This window comes from Cydia amplana, chromosome 5 (assembly GCF_948474715.1).
Source record: "Cydia amplana chromosome 5, ilCydAmpl1.1, whole genome shotgun sequence".
Classification (NCBI taxonomy): domain Eukaryota; kingdom Metazoa; phylum Arthropoda; class Insecta; order Lepidoptera; family Tortricidae; genus Cydia; species Cydia amplana.
Window position 1 is genome coordinate 7,992,418 of NC_086073.1, and position 20,652 is coordinate 8,013,069.

Here is a 20,652-nt window from a genome sequence, read left to right on the forward strand (position 1 = left end):
TCAGTAAGAACCAGAAAAACTATACCCATCCTTTTCTTTTGGGTGCTAGTACTAGTGTAAGACAAAGATAGTATGATTCTCTCTGTCTATGTTTGAAATGAGAAAGTCCTTTGACAAACTATATAAACTTTATATACACGGATGAGATCCTTAAAAAAATATAAAAATAATCTTTGATTTTATTAAGCAGTATTCTCACGATCATACACGAGCACAACGGTCTTGTAAGAACGAGACAAGTAAGGTCGTTTATCTTACTATCTCACTCTATCCTATAGCTTGAAATGATAGCTGATCGGGTCGTGTAGACGCGGCTCGCGGCTATAATAATTGGCTGTTTGCGTTTTTTATTTTAAAAAAGTAAAAAACACTACAGTAATAAGTTATTACTGTAGTGTTTTTTTCATTCCCGTCCGCTAGAACAGGACAGCGATAGTTTGATTTTTTTAAATTAGAGTTTGACAATAACGTAGAACTTCCCGTACTATTTTTGCTACAATAAGGTGAACATTTCCGAGCATATTGGAGAAAATCAAATTATGGCCACTCGATGGGTGGAAATTATACATGCAATAAGTTTTCTTCGATATGTGGCTTATTTGTTTCTTTAACAAATTTAGAATATTAAAAAAAGATTTTGCTGCCATTTGATCCTATTTTGCATTGAAAACTTGGACACGACATAAATAATAAGGTAGTGAATGTACAATGCGCAGCAAATCACGCCTGGTAATTCCTGCGTAGTAGCTGTAACCAAGTTGGTGCGAAACAGCACTAATTTTCAGATGTTTTTTTTTCTTTTGCGCAGTGACTCACGGACGTCGTGTCAGGGTGAAACAGAGTGGGTTGTAAATATGCAGCTAGCTAGGAGATTCCCCTAGGTCGGCACAGTTCTCCTAGCTTTGCGTCACGGCTGAGCCTTTATTCCAGTCTATTAGTAAGCATTTCAATTTCCGCTTTCCGTTATAATTATGATCTCCAACCACGCGTAGCCATTATGGATCTCGTGGTCACATTTTATGCTGGTTTCCCTAAAGCGATGCGTTAAGTAAGTGTTGGGAACAACAGCATTGGCAGGAAGCGGGCGGGGTGGCTCGGAGGCTCGGCGGCACGGCAGTAGCGGCCCGTTGCCTACGCGACGCGCTCGCCAGGACATTCTGTATATGTATAACTCGCGATGCCAACCTTCACGAACACAGTGCGCGACTAAAGGATTGTAGATATTTGAGCCAGAGTTGTGGAAACCTGGTAAGTTACTATTATTTAATACATTACATTTTATAATAATGGAGAATATTTAAAAAGTAGCTTAAGTTTAGAAAATAGCTAATGTACATAATTATCTTGATTGAAGATTACCATCTATAATTTAACGAATATATTAAGCCAGGATAATGTTTCCTTAGCGCTACTATTTAATTAGATAAGACTTCAATATCCATAATATTAATGTAAAGCAATTTGCCCATATTTTGATTAACGTTGCATAATATTCGGATTTACATTTTAGAATTTAATTTAATGAATTTAGTGACAGTACCAGACTATGGTTTGAATAAATGTGATGTGATAACTGAAAATGAATAACGAGGAAAGGGGGAGTCGGCGCGGACCGTGAAACAGTAAAATAAATCGCAGCCTTAAGCGTAAAAAAGGCCTGGTTCCCCCCGTTCAGCCTTTTCAAACGTAATATCGTATTTCCAAGGGCTCATTAACTGGCGAGCGTTGAATAAAAGTTAAGTAAAACATTTTTTACAATAGCTTCAAGAAATTCAAGTCATGGTTGCGCTTCTTAATAAAATAATGGGATTAAAATACTACGCTACTTTTCAACCCCTTTTCTTGAGCGTGTAGTGTTATAAATAAAATCATAAGTAGGTACCTAGCTATGTTTGTAATACGGCTTCGTTTATTGTCGCACTTTATTGTCAGTATTGTTCATGATTATTTATCAACATATAATTCATGGACTCAATAAATTACGACCCAGCTTTGGAATAAATAAAAAAAAATAAAGGCTTGACAAAGGAACTAATAAAAAAACCGGCGAAGTGCGAGTCGGACTCGCGCACGGAGGGTTCCGCACCATCAACAAAAAATAGAGCAAAACAAGCAAAAAAACAAGCAAAAAAACGGTCACCCATCCAAGTATACTGACCCTGCCCGACGTTGCTTAACTTCGGTCAAAAATCACGTTTGTTGTATGGGAGCCCCACTTTTTAAATCTTTATTTTATTCTGTTTTTAGTATTTGTTGTTATAGCGGCAACAGAAATACATCATCTGTGAAAAAAAAAACGGTTCGTTCGGACGGACGGACGGACGGACGGACGGACGGACGGACGGACAGCGGAGTCTTAGTAATAGGGTCCCGTTTTTACCCTTTGGGTACGGAACCCTAAAAAAGTGATATGTATTTTAGAAGAGTGCGGGCTGTTGGGAAAGAACGTTATTACGTGAGATATATTTATGGACTCGTAGCCTCGTAGCACCTGGTAGCGGGCTCGTAGCCAGACGAGATAATTAAAACAATCAGCATTATCGTTTCAAGTTAGTCTTCAAAATTGTGAAGGTTTTGTTGTAATACGGATTTAGTTTCATAATAATAATAGCCAGGGCTGGAAACTTAATTCTAGTTAATAATTAGGTTACGGTAATAATAGATAGTATTTAATGATAAATGGCTATTTCGTTTTATAAATTGTATAATGACTACGCTGAGCTGTCATATTTCGTTGTCCGAATTTAGAGAAACTCGGGTACATTAGGGTCTCAAATGACGCCAATCGTTATCCCGGCATTGCGGGAGACATTAGACACTCCACTGCTTGGATTCAAATGTTTGTATAAACTCGACTTATGGTAGTTATGTTATTAAGTAATTAAAATTCCAATACGGTTTACTGTATAATTAGTAGTGTGAATATTGTGACACTTCGTTTTTGTTCGTGATACCATAGTGATACTCATGAACAAGCTATACCTATATCAGTTATGTTTGGGACAATTTTATTGTAAATTGTACTTCTTCTCATGTGCATATATATCAAGTACTACGAGACCTTTGTAATGAGCCAAAACGATGTGTATGTTATCTACTTACGACTGCATCATCAGATCAGCTCCATTTTACTATATTATTGCATTGTCATAGGAATTACGGTACTTCAAGTATTGACTGAATCTGACAGCGGGAAGCGGTTCTAATTTAACGGCGTGATTCGGGAAATGATTTAGAGATTCACTAGATATGAAATAGTAAAGATATGTGACGTTCCACTGCAAAAGGTACCATTGCCCCGGCTGAATATTGAAGCGGCGTTAATAATAGCGTAAGCGCCAGCCGCCATAAGGTACCTTTTGCAGTGGAACGTCACATATCTTTACTATTTCATATCTAGTGAATCTCTAAATCATTTCCCGAACTGCGCCGTAAGTCACAAAATTTGAAGCTCTTCCATATTCGTGCAATAGAGAGGCATATAGGTAATGAAATTTCAATTCAATTTTTCGCAGTATAGGGCCGATATGTTTTTGATATCCATGAGTTTAAGGACTCGCGCATAACAATGCGTTAACAATCGCATCAATAATAAATCAAGCTGAGATGCTCATAATCAGTTAAATTTACCTAGAACCATAGGGTGATTTATTATTATTTATTAACCTATTCGGCATAATCACGTCACATAGTCCGTTATGCAAAGTACCTATTTTGTTTTCATACGGGGAAAACCCTGCTATGTAGCGCTATGTGCGTCGCTTAGCAGGGAATAAAAACTATCTATAATTTGATAGAATTTGACCTCATAATATTGTCATTAGCAGAACAAAAGCTCATTTTGCTCTCATAATGAACCGGCCTCTACTGATGAGTTTCCGTCCTCTAGCCGAAAGCAAACCAGCAAAACAGGGTTATGTGGCAAAAGTATCTTAATAAAACAAGACTATTTATGTCAAGTTGACCGAGCCATGTTTTATGAATGCGTAACTCGATGGCCACGCGAAGTGAATTTATGTACATACCACGTACGTACCTACCTATGGTCATTGAATCCTGAAACCCTGAAAAACGACTTCTAAGACTTTTACGAAAAATGGTCTCCATCCTAGAGTCCAAAATATTGAGCACATTAGGTATGAATTGAATCCTGAAAGCTTTTTTTTACAAATTTCATTTATACATCTGCATTCCTGGAAACTTGAAATGCACTATTGCAACCACTTATGACGAAGACCGAGGCCAACCTGCAAACTAAGATATGAGTGAATTGTTATTTAAACGAATCCTATGTCAAAAAATCATAGCTGCCATTTTTGAAACCTAGAACGTATCGCATCGATTTTTATTATTCAAGGATCAAGGCCATACCATCAAACTAGGGTTATGATGATACTTATCATTTGTCAAGCAAACGCCTCTCTTAATGAAAATAAATTGATATTTTCGCCATATAGACCGGGCCATGTTTACGACGCGAGTGCTTGACTCGACTTGACGACCACTCGAAACGGCTTGTGTGTGCTATAAAAACCAACAGAGAACTTAAGTCAAGTTAGCACAAACATAAGAAGCATACTCGTACTAGAATCAGTGAGTAGGTAACTAAATCCCCTAATATGCGTAGATGCTAATAAATAAGTAGTTTAAATAATATGGGGCTATAATTGTATTTTTTTTAGTTTCTTAGAAATCTAATAAGTAGGTAGTTGTCCACATATATACGAACGACATACAAACTTAGGAAATATTATAAATAAGCTCTTGAAGATTTTCTGTACCTACCTATAACAATCGAGTCTATTTTAATGAAAGAGACATCTCACTAACCCAACGCCTACTGCAATTATTACAAATGAAATAATAATTGCACGGGTTAGAGCGATAACGATTTTAAGGGCCTACTGCAGCCGCGTCTGGCGCTTCGTAAACCACGCCCGCTAGTTCTTCCCTCCCCTGTGTTTTCTAGTTGCACGAAGCTAAAACCGAAAAATGAACACGTAAGTTTGGATTTATTTTCTATCGAGAAAATTTTAAGCATTCGTGTTTCGACTACTACGAAATCTCTTATCATATAGTCAAGAAACATATATCCGAAAATCACTACTGTTTGTTTGCGGGGCTAGCCACTGCCACCTTTCTAAGATCCTGTTATTTTTCGATGCACGGCCTTAATACGACACAGTTCTCCGATAAGCAATTCAATTCATAGTTATTTTGTATTCAGTTGATTGTTGGGTACAGTACAGACATGTCTACCATGTCTGCTGGCTGACGCCAAAACTTACACGTTGCTTTTATAGCTCTTATTCAATTCATTGACATAATATATAGGTATGTATTATATTATAAATAAAATCAAAGTAAATAATTATTTGTAGATCTTTACCTAGAAGTCAGAATTAAAAACAAGCAACAACGGTTGCACTCCGGGAGTGCCGATAGAAGTGAAAACTCATCTCACTATGTTACCGACGACCCCCGGTAACACGATACATACGTTTAGCGGAGGTATTCTGGACCGCGGCTTCACAGGCAGGGTCACTACCCACTAGGCCAGACCGGTCGTCAAACTAATACTGCCAATAAGGTAGATTAGGTATATAAGGCCCACCATTATTTAAAACGAAATATCTGTCGATATAATCAGGATAACAAGTAAAACTCATTCGATATAGACGACACGTTTATTTAAATTTCTGCATAAATCAAAATAACAGTGAAAATATTAGTGTATTTGAGGTTAGTGTAAGTTTTTTAAAACTACTGTTTTGGGCCTTATTAAACACTATGTAGGTAGTAAAGCCCGCCAAAGAATTGATCATAACGTAAATAACAGGTTTTTAAACTTTTTAACGTCACACTTACACATGAAACAATATTTGGTACCTTCATAACATGAGGATATTTATAATTTGTCTTTTTATTTGCCTTTGGGCCTTATTATATAATTATATAAGAAATCAACGATTTTCCTCTAAAATAGTAAGAATTAACATAAAATTAAACCTTCATTTGTTACAGCACTGGTAACATAAATATTTAACAAAAATAAAAAAGAACCGCTCATAATTTTTCAATCAACCATAATTTTGTGGGCCTTTTTGAACTAAAGGCTTTATATAAAAGCTAAGTTCTAATAAACATAGTGATATTCGTCACTTATACGTAACTGCCATTTAAATTATGAGTGGCCATCTAAACCTTACGCCCCTTACGGTCACGTGATCGCCTTACGCTGTCTCGAGTTTATCATTTTTCCCCACCTCAAAAAGTGCCCGGCGCCGCTAAAGAAGTTTTCACTTCAAAACAAAACAACAGTTGCATATGAATATTCCTGCTGTTAGGATCCTAAGAACACTGCGCGCCGCACTTCTTATGAAGTTGATTTCGATCTCACACACTCTGACAGTCATTTAATCAACAAATAAGAGTGCAGGAGTAGAAAAAGGTGCTTTATACACACGAATACGAACACTGAAATAATTTGGAACTAACTTAACACGCTTCAATGGTGATTGCCTTTACTTTAAAAAAAATACTGTAGGTATACCGATACATAACATCGGTGTAGTTTTCAGCATATAAAATATTAGCACCTACGTATCAAATTACTTGTGTAATAAATAGTTTGTGTAGAACAGCAGTACCTACATCAAATGTGGCATGTTGAATTACATCTGTCTGGTTGGAATTGTATCCCAATTTAGGTACCTGTTCAGTGGTCGCTCGTGCATGCGCGCTGATAAGGCCGCATTTGTATTCACAATGGTTGCTCTTCGTAGTTCGGACTCGCAAACTGCGAGCTCGTCCCGGTACCGCCGAGTCGTGTACCTGCCCAAGCCTGCCATTTAGTATTTTTACAGGCTGCCGTTTAATACCATGTTATAGGTTCCGTTCAGCACAGGAGGCTGGTGGATTCAAATTTTTAAGTCTCATACACTGTCTCACGCACACAAAGATACGTATTTATTATTAACATTATTGTTCTATTTTCTTAAACTAGGTACGTTTATTCAATCAAAGTCAATACAAAAATCTTCTTAAACTTGACATTTACTTAATCATAAGTATAGATAGACATATGAATTGAATATATCTACACACTGCACATGTACACTATCTTAGCGCCACTTGCACCATCCCACTAACCCGGGGTTAACCGGTTAAACCGTTAACCCAGTGTCAAATTATACTGGTAACCATGGTAACTCCAGGTTTAAACGGTTAACCCTGGGTTAGTGAATGGTGCAAGTGGCCCTTAATCTACTAAGAATGACACATCTACATACACCCCTTGGCGTTTCATTTTGAAGCGGATCAATAATCAATAAATGGACTAATTTAATATTATCTCGACCTATACAGGCTGAAACGTCTTTATTGAACTTTAATTTATGTAGTTTATAAATGATAAAGATAAGGTATTCTTAATTCAATACTATTATTTATAGGTACGTGGGTGGCTCGCACTAAATTGACGAGATCTATGAGACGGACGCGGCGAATAATGTCTAAATTAAATCAAATTGACATCCATTGTAGCTGTTTTTGATTCGAGGTACCTCGTGAGCTTAATTAAGCACACTGCTAAACTTCCAATTTGAAAACCCTAAAATGTAGGAGAATATAGGTAATACCTACGACGTGTACATGTAACTTTATAATAATGTGTTTCAAGTTCCTAAATAAACAAGCTTCTTAGAATTATTTGTTTAGTATATTCCGAGTAACGCACCTGTAAGGCGTCCGCGACCCCTCGCGCCACTCCCGTCGTTGCAATAATGTCATTTAGTCACGAAAAAGCCCTACTCATTTTAAAATATGCGATAACAGTCGTTATGGCCCGAAAAAATCATAAAACAAACAGCTGAAGGGTCGATTACAAACTCTTAATCATTTTGAATGTCGTCGTTTAAACGTGAGGTCGCGGAAAAGTTGGAAACACTCAATTTGAAGGATGTTTTGAGGGAAATTTGCAGGCTAACGCAAACTGGTCTATGAATGGTGATTCAGGGTCGCGCGATGAATGGGTTTTGCATCGATCGGCCGAAATCCCGACGTCAGCCAATTTGAACGGCGTTCTTTCCTTAAATGCCCGCCGTTTTGTTTTATAAAATAATTGATATTGGGTACCTACTTACACTTTCCATGTCAGGTTATATGAATATGAATATTTTTGTTTTACCCCCAAATCTCTGCAGTTTTAATGATTATTCATAAACGTCTGCTGTTATTATTCATAAAAGTTAATCAGCTGATGCTCGTCGTTTGTCCCTCTCTATGGCATAACGACATAGGGACGAACGACGATCATCAACTAATTAAGTTAGAAGCCGTTTATGAATAACGCCAAGGATTTCTTATTACTGTGACTTCTTAATATTCACGCTAAGGTCGAATGGGTATATAATAAATGCGCGAAATCATCTTACCTACTACTTCATCATATTTGATTTGTATACATAGTGTAAGTATGTACCTACATCAATGTAAAAACACCTAACCCTGATTTGAAATTCCACTTATCACGTAATAAGTTAGCGGTGTTGGGTGCATGCAAAATTTCGTGTGTTCAAAGTTTATTCCACAGAGAGCAATCCACTCAGGGTTGCAGGGCAGCCGCGCAAAGAGGCCATTCTTTGTTATGAAAACGTCTCTACTGTGATTGCTTTTAGTGAACATGCCAGCGCCACGATAGGCATTGTCTTTTTTCCATTATTATGTGCGGATCCGGATTTTTTATGCGAGTGCGGTCTCTATCTTCGATTTCTATACGGTGACCTAGACTAGCACTTTAGGAATCCAATTTACGGTAACGACCAAACACGCTCTCAAACAAGTTTTATAGTAGAAATGGTTTAGTTAGTATTGGAGCTAAATCAAGTTTAAAAAGATTGAAAGTAAAAAATAAATAAATTAAGTATTACTTATTAGTCGAATAATTAACTAGCTTCTTATTTGGTATTTGAGAAAAAGCTTCTTTGAAGCTAACCTGTATAATATGTATCTACATACGTACCTACATATAAATTACTATTTCACAAAGTTAAAGTATGTAGGTATCAGTGTGCGATACGAACAATAGGTACCTTCATAACAGCGACCTAATTAGAGAGCTCGAGACACTGTTCTCTGCCGAGTGGGAACCTAGAAACTTTGAATGGGCGGTAACGCCACCGGACAAAACACGAGTGTTCTCTATTCTCTGTGAGAAGGAGCCAAGCGTGTATTTTTATATTCATGTCGTTTTCCCTAGCTACGCTACGTAATGTGCTGCTGCTTCAGAATAATGGCTACAGCCAGCAGTTAAGTTTGAGCTTTAATTCGTATTTAGCTGGCGTTGCCAAATAAGGGCCGTATCGTATGTTCAGGGACGTAAGTGACGTGAATTTATAATGCTATTTAGAGTGTAGGTACTTTTATGTTTCTTTTAGTTTCTTCTTTGAGTACACAAATCATTCCCAAATACGTGTATATAGGTACATGATTGTAAATTGAAATCAATGTACGAAATCACAGAGATAAGGTTAACAATTAGAAAATCTTATACCAGGTAAGGTAAACGCACTAGTGCTCGACATGCTAATGCCCAATAGATGACACCCTGTCACCTCTATTGACAATGACTTAATTTCAAGATGACTTGGGACCGCGTCGAGCACCAGTACCTACGTTTACCTTATTATTTTATAAGTTAGATTTAAAATGACTTTAATCTTATCTCACGCGCAGATCGAATGCTCTAAAATCGTATTAAAACTCACTTAGTGGGTACTTAACTGCCAATCCGTTTCCGTACCCCGTGCCTTAAATAATTTTTAACTTTGACAATGCACGTATTGATCATAAATGATCCGAGTTTTCATAGGAACCTGCCGTAATGTGCTCGTTAAAATGATCGTAACTTTGTGTCTGGACATATTTTACGCGAACATCGGATACTTATGGCGAGGGAAAGTCATTGTGTGGAGTTAGATAAATTTTAATTATAATCCCATTTGATGTAGGATTGTGTGAAAATATTTAAAGTCTGCCTATCGTCGTGGTCGTGGTGCCGTTGTTCGGCTGAATTATGTCGTGACCTATAAAAACTATGTGACATCTGTTAACTACCATAATTCACGCAAATAAATGATATCTTATCTTATCTTAAAAAAATAACGAATTTAAAAAATATACTTGTAGGGTTTTTGGTATTTAGCATACCTACTTAATTCGTTTTTAAAGTTACGGGTAGTTTGAAATTGAAGACTTAGCATACATACTTAATACGTTTTTAAAGTTAAGGGTAGTTTGAAATTGAAGACTGTTATTGGTTGGGTATAAAAAGAAACGACACTTGGCGGACGGCTCTTTTTGGTTGTTGTGTCGTGCTAGCGAACGGTTGTCATAAGACGAGATTATTGTGAATTGGAATAAGACAAGAAAATAAATGGATAAATATGTTCAAGGGTGTTGTTATTTTACATACTTATCGTGAATTTGGCAATTATAAGATTAATCTATTTTTATATTTTTTCCTAATTACTCGAAGAAATTATCATAAGAGGAAATAAATTCAGGTACTCGGATTACGGTCACGGAATTTAATTACTAAGCCATTTCAGTTGAAATAGCCAATTCAATACAGTACGTTGGCCAAACATTATCTGTACAACATTCGAAGCTAAAACAAACCTTATGTCACTGAAAAAAGTGAAAAATATAGGTAAGTACTTACCTACTTAATATTCGAATTATTATTTATCTCGTTACAAGTTTATCTACCATTGCTGATGTTTGGAAACTCTATTTGGTTCCCGAGGGAAATATCCGCCAAAAACCGCGAACGTAATTGCGGGGCGGAGAGTTAACTTAGTAAAAGGTAAAAAGAGGACAGATTTATCTGCTCCGCTCCTTCAGAAGAAAGCGAAATCCGTTTAAGCAAAAGTATTAAGAACAAAGAGAAACACTTTGATTGAATGTCACGAATCAGTACCAATCACGTTAGAAGTTTCCCTGGGGAAGTTCTGCAAGGTTACGCGCGACGGTACGATGCTGATGTCCATAATTCATATTTGTATGTAATTAAATTAAATCTACAAACATGTATTATGAGCATTAAATCTACGCCTCGCCTTCTTGTTTCAGTAAATACTTATCGGCCGTATTCGAAAAATGCTTATAAGATGTCACCACTCTGACATCTTATAAGCATATCAATCTTTTATTTGGGTAATATGGCTCCATCGATACTGTTACTGTCGATGATTTCGCCAACATCAAAGTGGATCCCACGTGGGATCGAATTAATATTATTTATAACGTAAATAAACTTCAGCCAGTGTACGGTATATAAAACTATGAAATTATGGCCTCTAGGGCTCTAGCCAGCCACGGTTAGAGGTAGAAATACCAAATGCTCGTAGAGCACGAACGTTGTTCGGTTGTATTATGAGCTCTTGTAAGCCGATAGCTTAACTTTACAAGGGCCACGTGGGGCTACCTGGCGTTGACACCAGAGGGCCTACCGCGAACCATGTTCGAGGTGTTACCTCCCTGTCACACTTACGTAAGAATTTACAAGTGCGACAGAGAGGCAACACGTCGAACGTGGTTCGCGGTAGGCGCTCAGAGTGGTGATTAAACTCGTATCAAGATTACTGTATTATGATGACTGGATTAAGCTATCAGTATTACACATTAAACAATATTAATGGGCAAAAACAAAGAAATTAATCACGACCCGATGTCACCAACCCTAGTAGCACGGTCGCATTTTTATCGTTTATCAACATGCCTGTCACGTTCTAACAAGTATGTAAGTGCGAAAGTGACGGGCATAGTGATAGTCGATAAAAATGGAACCGTGCTGAGCCCGCAAGATCGCGGTCGACAAGCCTCCACAGTGATATAATACCGTCAGTGTCAAAAGTGACGTTTTTGGTTGAAGAAATTTCACTTTTGACACTGACAGATCGGTATCGTATCGCTGTGACATCTTATAAGCATTGTTCGAATACGGTCGTATATTTAATAATGCTTAAGAGTGCATCTTTCAACGTTTAAACCGTTGATTTCTAGTTTAATAAGGGTAAATGATGTCGCTTACTTACTTAATTTGAAACCGGACTTACAAAATTGGAATGAAAAAAAGCAACCGTACTCGCTGTTCCAGTTATAGGCATAATGTAGGATATAATTGGCATTGTATTTGCTAATGGCCTAAGTTAACTTGGCTGAAACTTTCGCCCTCAATTGCTTTTATTCCGATTTCATAATATTATAGCTTATGAGGTTTTCGCTTGTATTAAAGCGGAAGTGTGATTTAATAATGTGAAAATTTAATCTTGACGAAAAGGCGTTTTCACTAGTTAAAACTAGTTTTCCGAAACGCCTTGGTGAAAACTGGTTTCCACAATTTAATTATTCAAAATTAATTTCAGTGAAAACAAATTCAATGAGGGGAAACGTGGGTCAAAGCCAATAAATAGGTGCGACGACGAGCGAAGCGATGAGGAGCGTGTTAGGTTGACCGTGACCAAATCAATACCGACTTTATGTATTATAATATTTATAATTATAATTATTTGTATAGGTAATGTTAATGTAGAAAAAAAGCTTCTTTTGTGTTATGTGTATCATGTAGCCAAAACTAGTTTTCACTGAAATACATTTTTGAACAATTGAGAATGGTGGCCTAGCGGTAAGACTTGCAATCCGGAGGTCGCGGGTTCAAACCCCGGCTCGTACCAATGAGTTTTTCGGAACTTATGTACGAAATATCATTGGATATTTATACCAGTCGCTTTTGGGTGAAGGAAAACATCGTGAGGAAACCGGACTAATCCCAATAAGGGCCTAGTTTACCCTCTGGGTTGGAAGGTCAGATGGCAGTCGCTTTCGTAAAAACTGGTGCCCACGCCAATTTCTGGGATTAGTTGCCAAGCGGACCCCAGGCTCCCACGAGCCGTGGCAAAAATGCCGGGACAGCGCGAGGAAGGAGATGATGACATTTTTGAACAATTATTCAAAACTAGTTTTCCTTTGTTGAAAACTACTTTTCTGTACTTTTCATAAACAAAAGTACTTTGCAAAAACTAGTTTTGACTGCGAAAATCCAGTTAAAATTGGTTTTCTCCGAGTTCTTACAGAAAACAAGTTTTAATTAGTGAAAATGCGTTTTCACTGAGGCGATACTGAACCATAGAAAAAAAGTTATTTAAAAAAATACCATATTCCAGCAGAAATATAATTAATATATATTTCAAAGTCCCTTTTTCCACATACAACCCATGTGCAATTATCTCAACTTAGAAAAAACTGATTGGGGTAGAAACACATATTATGTAATAGGTCTCCCACTATAATATTAAGTAAGTACATAAATGCAACAAATTACCAAAAACCTGTCGGAATCAGAGCGCACCTTTCGCGGAACGCGGATATATAAGATATATTGAATTAAAGCATGTGATGCTTTTATAGAGTTAGTAAAAATTCCATTTCATTTAAAGTCAGTCGACTCCAGTATTGCGTTGCTTTCGTCTCTCAATAAGGACAACGGTTAGAGGACAAATACTTCACGTCGGGTCGATTGGCGATAAGCGGTACCGTCATAAGACTTATAAGGAATCTTTATTAAACTTGCCTCTTTTTATATAGGGTGATTTGGGAAACGCGTGTGTGAGCGTCTAGAACTGATGCCAATAGAAAGTGAAATAATAGTATAGAAATGATCATGTGACTTTTTGTTGCATCTGTCATGCTCATGTCGATACATTTTTTCTATTCGATCGGCGTTTGTCGATGAACGACTGGTCATCTTAGCTAGGCCCCCAGCTACATGTTAGCATATACTGAATTATGGAACTACTCCAAATTTCAACTGAATCCGATACCAGGAAGTGGTTCATATTTCAGTTACAAGATTTGAAACGCGTCCGTCCTGTTCCTTAACAAAGTGAAAATATATTCACAACGCCACGCGCCATCTATTGAGGGGTTGGTAAAACACTTGGACGTAGAATTTTGTCCGCGTAGGAAATGTCTGTTAAAGCAAACAAAAGCGACATCTAGTTTTCTAGTTGCTTCTCTTGTACGTAAAGTCTACCGCCGTAGCGTATTTTCCTCGGAATAATAAACCAACAGGAACCGCTATTAACAGGCGTTCCCCTCTGCCAAAAGTCGGCGGCCGCCGGTCAAGGAGGTTATATAAAACTAGTTGCCATACGTTATACGCCATTCAGCAAACGTCAGTCTAAGTGGAATGTTAGGAGCAGAAAATGCCGAATTGTAGCGTTTTCTCCTGTAAAAACCTATCGGACACATCTAGCGTACTTAAAGAACACGTTTCTTTTCATATGTAAGTACTATTACATGTAAATATTATCAAATAGTGCACTAATTTAGCAAAAAACTAAAAAACATTGTCAATCTGAAAGTGATACCACTTCATGGTACTAGATCTAATTTAGGGTAATATTTAAAGAAGACTTTCTAAATATTCATTAGGTATACCTAACTTCTAATTTGCGTTGCTTATTATTATATAATTTATATAACACATTATTTTTCTATAACACCTTATTTTTATATCAACATAATCCATTCAAAGAAATAAATAGTATAAATCATATAAGTAACGTGATATTACCGATCTGGTCATTGTGCTAGTTTTCGTCCATGCTCTAGTCTCTAGTTTTCGTCCACATGACAAATAAAAAATAGCAAATTAAATATCAAATATGTTATTTGCTAATCAGCAAATAACATATTTGATATTTAATTTGCTACTTGCCAAATACATTTTTTATGTAGATAAATACTCGTATATTGTCTCGACATTAAGGATTGCTTTAAGTCCAAATTTTTGCAGCAATGTAGATTTATATTCAATTTCTTCAAGTGGACGAAAACTAACGCATCTACCCTACTACTGTTTGAAAATTCATTTTTCTCTTAGTTTCTATCGTATATTTTTTATTTTACATGTCCAATATTTGTATTGTATTTTATTTATTTTAAGGTATTTACTGCCGTCATTTTCCATAAATAGGCACTTTTAATTTATTACTCTGGTATCACTCTACCATAGTTAGCGATGGGACACCATAAAAACCAATATCGATAAAATCTATATGAACATTATAAATATATTGTTATTTTGATTTATTTTTTATAGATTTCCAAAATATGCAATAAATTTTAAACATAAGTAGTTTTCAGCTTACCAAGCCATCGAAAACCTAAAAATATTGCAATATCAGTCACGTTTTAAAGTTCTAAGAACTGCATAAGTAAGTTTGTAATTCCATATAAATATATGCTATTACAAAGTTACTGTTGCAGTTCCTATAAATAGTAGGTAAAGTAAAGGTACACTACGATGATAACCGACTTGGTTTCACATTAGCATTACATCTCAAAACTTTTTTGTAGTAGAAGCGTTGCGAGACTTGCACCTTTTTAGGGTTCCGTACCAAAAGGGTAAAAACGGGACCCTATTACTAAGACTCCGCTGTCCGTCCGTCCGTCTGTCACCAGGCTGTATCTCACGAACCGTGATAGCTAGACAGTTGAAATCTAAAGCTAAAAGCAGAATAATATAAAGATTTAAGTGGGGCTCCCATACAACAAACGTGATTTTTGACCGAAGTTAAGCAACGTCGGGCGGGGTCAGTACTTGGATAGGTGACCGTTTTTTTGCTTGTTTTGCTCTATTTTTTGTTGATGGTGCGGAACCCTCCGTGCGCGAGTCCGACTCGCACTTGGCCGGTTTTCACATGTAATGTTTTTGATGGTTATAATTGACTAAAGCAGACAGTTAAAATTCAGTCAATAAAATATCGACAATATTATCGACAAGTCCCTCGCACTTTTACGTTTACTTAAAACTGACATCATCTCGTTCACGGACAGGGTTGTCTGTGTTTGTTCTTGTATTTGTGTGAATATAGTTTATGCTAGTGTTTGATAATTTTGTCGTGTGCGTGTGTAGCGACGCATGCAAAAAATGCATTAGTGTTTACATTATTTGTGTGCGTTCCTCGCCCCCCGCGCCGAAAACGGCAGAATTTTTCACATAGAAATTAGTGCGTGTCACCACTCCATATTGGATTATTCCTCCGAGGTATTTTCAAGTTTGCCTGTAGAGAGCGCTTGTTGCAGGAAATTATCCTGAATGAACGAAAACCAATAAGCGCGCTTAAAATAGAGTACTGCCCCACGCAGCAAGACAGCCGTAACAACCATCGGAAAACCAGTTTGAATTTTGGATTTATTGCGCGAGAATACGGTATAAAGTTGAATGAGTGTTTTGTGTTGTTTAGAATAAAAGCTTTAATAATGATACCAACCAATATCCTATTAGGGGTAGTATTTGGAAACCTCCAAACGGCCAGGAGCGGCATTCAAAGTTTTAACATGAATTATTATATTGATATGTTATATATACCTATTTGAAGTCTTGTTCACCAATTATGTATAGGTACCTAAGTATGTCAATCTAATATACGACGACCGGTCTGGCCTAGTTGGTAGTGACCCTGCGTCTGAAGCCGATGGTCCTGGGTTCAAATTCCGGTAAGGGCATGCAAGTGTTATTTATACGTCATAATTTCATATAGAAGTTTGACGTTGTGACGTGAAAGAACATTAAATTTGTGCCTAGTATTGTGACTATTCAACCTTTTCTTCATATTAACTAGGTACCTAGTGAAATATTAAAGTTCGATTGTGAAAGGACTTAGTATGTAGGTCATGTAGTGTCATAATGGTGCAGTTCCTGAAAGCTCAGCAATTCGACTGAATCAACGAATTTCCGAGCCAGGTACCCGCTTTAATACTTTATCGTGGTCGTCCACGGTAACGACACGATTTATACGAGAAACTAGAGTACCAAAGTCTAATGAGATTGTATACCTACCTACAATCGCTGTTGTACTATCGTCTACGGTGTAGTACAAAAATGAGTGTTATTCCCACTTGTTACCACGAAGTTGTTACAAGTGGTAACAACTGCGATTTTATTCCCATCAGTACCCAGTACTAACAACTGAGGAGAAAAAATCCGAGTAACAACTTACTTTGTTGGTAACTAGTGGTGGGATTTTTTTATTTCAAGTTGTTACTACTAATAAAATATCTTAATGTTCAATACTGACAAAAATACCTACATAAATTTTATTAGAGTGGGTTATTATTTTTTCTATCGACAGCCGATTCAGTTAATGCTCTAAAACTGAACAAACATTTTGGCCTGGTTTATCGGTATAAAAATGAACTAATTCTACACAAATCAGTTTAACAATAAAGCCACGAACAGCAAAACTATTAACCCCTCGTATGCCTCCTGACAAAGTTGATCATTGAAAAAGTGACCTTGAAAACTTGAAACTTGGAATTTAAATGTATTGTACATTTAAATTCCGACGCACGGATCCGTGTCGAAGCATACGATTTACTAAGACAGTCATCTGTTGATGTAAAACTTCCCACTCCATGTTACTCTGGGTTTTTTTGTCGGTATTGAACATTACAATATTTTGGTGATAATAACTGGGAATGAAAATTCCCACGAGTTACCAGCAAACTGATGGTAACTACTGAGATTTTTTTTCTGAGTTGTTACAACTGGGTATAGGTGGGAACAAAAATTCCAGTTATTACCATTGGAAACAACGTGGTGGTAACTAGTGGAAAGTAATAAACGACTGGATACAATCTCTTAAATTACGTTCCCTGCTTTATCACGACGACAAAATCGTGTCGTTACCGTAGACGCCTACGATAAAATATAAAAGTGCCCACCGGATGCTTACCTAGATGCAGTGCAATTTGTGCCGCTGCTTTGTCCAGTTATGAGTACGAGTAGGTATCAAATTGTTCCGATTATACCTTTATGAATCACTGATTTCGGTTATGCAATCGTATTAAAATGGGTATCCTCGTTAGTGATTTGGTTTGATCTGTCTTGTCGGGTCGAATTTTATTACGATTGATAGAATTTTATTACCTACTGAGATCAATATTTACCATTTTAAAATCTAAAATTAAGTTTAGAATACGGACTTTATCATGGTTTGAAAAAAAACCAGTAATTTGTTATGAAAACGAGACGTGGCATAAAAATTGGTGGACAAGACTGCTACAACGTGGTGCTACGTCGTAGCATGTGTCGTTTGTACGTAGCAAACGAACCATGCTCACGCGCTCTATCACACCAATCAGCATGAACGATTGTCAAGGTCGTATCAAGATAGGGTCGTGCACACACCTTTAAACCCCTATCTTATAGTTGTCAAGACAAGTCTAGTCTATTCCCCAAAAAAGTATTTGTGCATACACGCAGTATCTTTTTGGCACTCTTACAATACTTCGTGTAATCACAACTAAAAAAATATTGTATGTAATACATTGTCGCCAACCTAATTTTAATTGTCATCTCTGACAGATGAGTGAACCATAGACATGTTTTTTTATTTCATTCATTATTTTTCCGCCCGTACTCTTTCTTTGCTACTTCTTGAATGAAAAATATTTAACACTTTAAACTCTCGCGTTTTGTACACATATTTAATTACACAAACGGGTCTACCGCGACACAAACATACAACGCGGACAATAAACATTAAACTTTGACGGGTAGCTGCAATTTCTTTGTCTACCCCGAACATTTTTATGAACTAATTTCGGGTAGTGGTGTTTTATTAATATCTCCGTTGACATTTGTTGGGACGTCAGTCTTTCCGTGACCACAGCTGGTGCAACTCAGCTGAAACGTCGGAATTAAAGGTAAAAATAATGAAATTATATCACGGTAGACCCGTTTGTGTAATTAAATATGAAAAATATTTGTTAAATTTACAATTTTATTTTAAAGTAAGTGCTTGGTCGTAGAAAAAGTATTGTATGCAACGTTGTTTAACTGAGTCAAAAAATACTCGTGGCGTCTTTATTAACAATTTTCGGCTTCGCCTCAAATTGTTACTCACGCCACTCGCCTTTTTTGACCTCTCTTAAACAACGGTTGCATAAAATACTAACAAATGGATAAATAAAATCGGCCTCCATAGGATTATCATCAAGTTCTATGTTGTATTGCAGGCCGATCATTCTCGAAAAATATGTCTGCAGTCTAATTGCCGCGACTCAGTCAATATGTAGATTGTAGTCTGTGCGGATGTTTATTGGGCCCCATACATTCCACGACTCTTCTCTTTCCGAACAGACTCTATGAAAAGAGTATGTTCGGAAAGAGACATATTTTCAGAGGCACTGAAATATATTTTAATTCCAATCTTATCTAACGTATATGTTTAAAGATAACGAGCTGTAGATATACATTCATAAGCATCTATCGTAGCTACATGTAGTGTAGAGGCATAATCGTAATATAAAGACGCAGCAATATTACCATAATATCGACCTAGCTTAGATTCTGCCTCAAGAAAAGGGCACACATAACATCAAGTACGGCCTGTACCTATAGCTTTCTTTGGTATTTAACCTAATAGCATCGGAGCAACAAAGCTTACATTTGTAATTATAACAAAAATGGTAACAAAGGCATTACTGTTTGCATTAGTAACTCTGTTTTGAATAATGTAGCGGTATGGAGATTCATCTGTTGTTTTAATATTTACTGTACGTAGATGTGGGTTGTGCCGAGTGCCGGCCGAGCCTGTGCTGTTAGTCTCATCCGTTGGCCATCCACAGGCGAGCGTTCGTCTCAGACGAACCGGTTTAAGTCTGATATTGATGAATTATAGTTGTTGTAGATCTCCAGGTCTTAGTTATACTGGTCCTCCTCTCGTCGACTCTCTAAAAGCGAAGGAAATATAAGGCTTGCACCGGGCGCGCGGGCGGGCGGCGGCGCCACGCGATCATTTCGCAGAGCACGGCGGGCGGGGGCGCACGTCTAGAGCCTCCACACTGCGTTGTCCGCCTGCGCCTCGCTCCTGTTTCTATACTATAACCTCGTTAGTCCAAGTGACGTACATTCTTATACGTAGCTGTGTGTAGTGAGCGCGTGAGAATCGGAAACAGCCGGCCGCTGCACTCCAACCCAGGATTGTTGGAACATAAAAGATAACCTTGCTCGCTGCATTTATTATTCAGTGACTGCGCTAAGCTACAGCCAGGATGGCGCCCTTTACAGGTATGATTCTTAAAAAAATAAAATATATTAAGCTTTGATATAGTAGCACACAAACCCCGCTACGGAACTTGATAGCTATTCCAGACATAGCATATATTATAGTCTAGACGAACGCACACATAAGGTAGCATATGTGTTGGTTCACATTACTTCACTATATACACCAATAGTTAAAAGCTTGATAGACTGACTTAATGATGAATAATGTTTTACGGGCTGATACAAAGGCGCCCTTCTTAAACGAACATTTCTTTACATTTACCGCGGCCGCTGAATAACAGCTTGCGTGACTTGTTACTTTCACAACGTTCAATAAGACCTAAATGAGGGCTAAGAAAATAAAACTCTTTGATACGTTTGCGTAGTATTCACAACACAACTTTAAGTTAAAATTCTCATATAATTGAATCCAATATTTAAAATAAAATACATGAAAATAAGATATAAATGGTAATCTTACAAATAATATATTCTCGATTAGTCTTATCGACACAAATGTATGTATATAT

General features: G+C 37.1%; 1 protein-coding gene across 4 annotated transcripts in view; it reads left to right on the forward strand.

The window, feature by feature from the left end:
* Positions 1-1,071: 1,071 nt before the first annotated feature.
* Positions 1,072-20,652, forward strand: part of LOC134647968 (probable serine/threonine-protein kinase DDB_G0283337) — a 54,888-nt gene continuing 35,307 nt past the window's right edge. The window contains exon 1 of one of the 4 annotated variants that reach the window (XM_063502384.1): positions 1,072-1,248. Coding sequence is in view for 1 of the 4 variants with exons in the window: in XM_063502386.1 (XP_063358456.1) it covers positions 20,128-20,143 (16 nt within the window). In the remaining 3 variants the exon portion in view is untranslated. Of the gene's footprint in view, positions 1,249-19,569; positions 20,144-20,652 lie in introns of those variants that run through there. The other 3 variants (XM_063502385.1, XM_063502383.1, XM_063502386.1) reach the window with 3 other exon arrangements.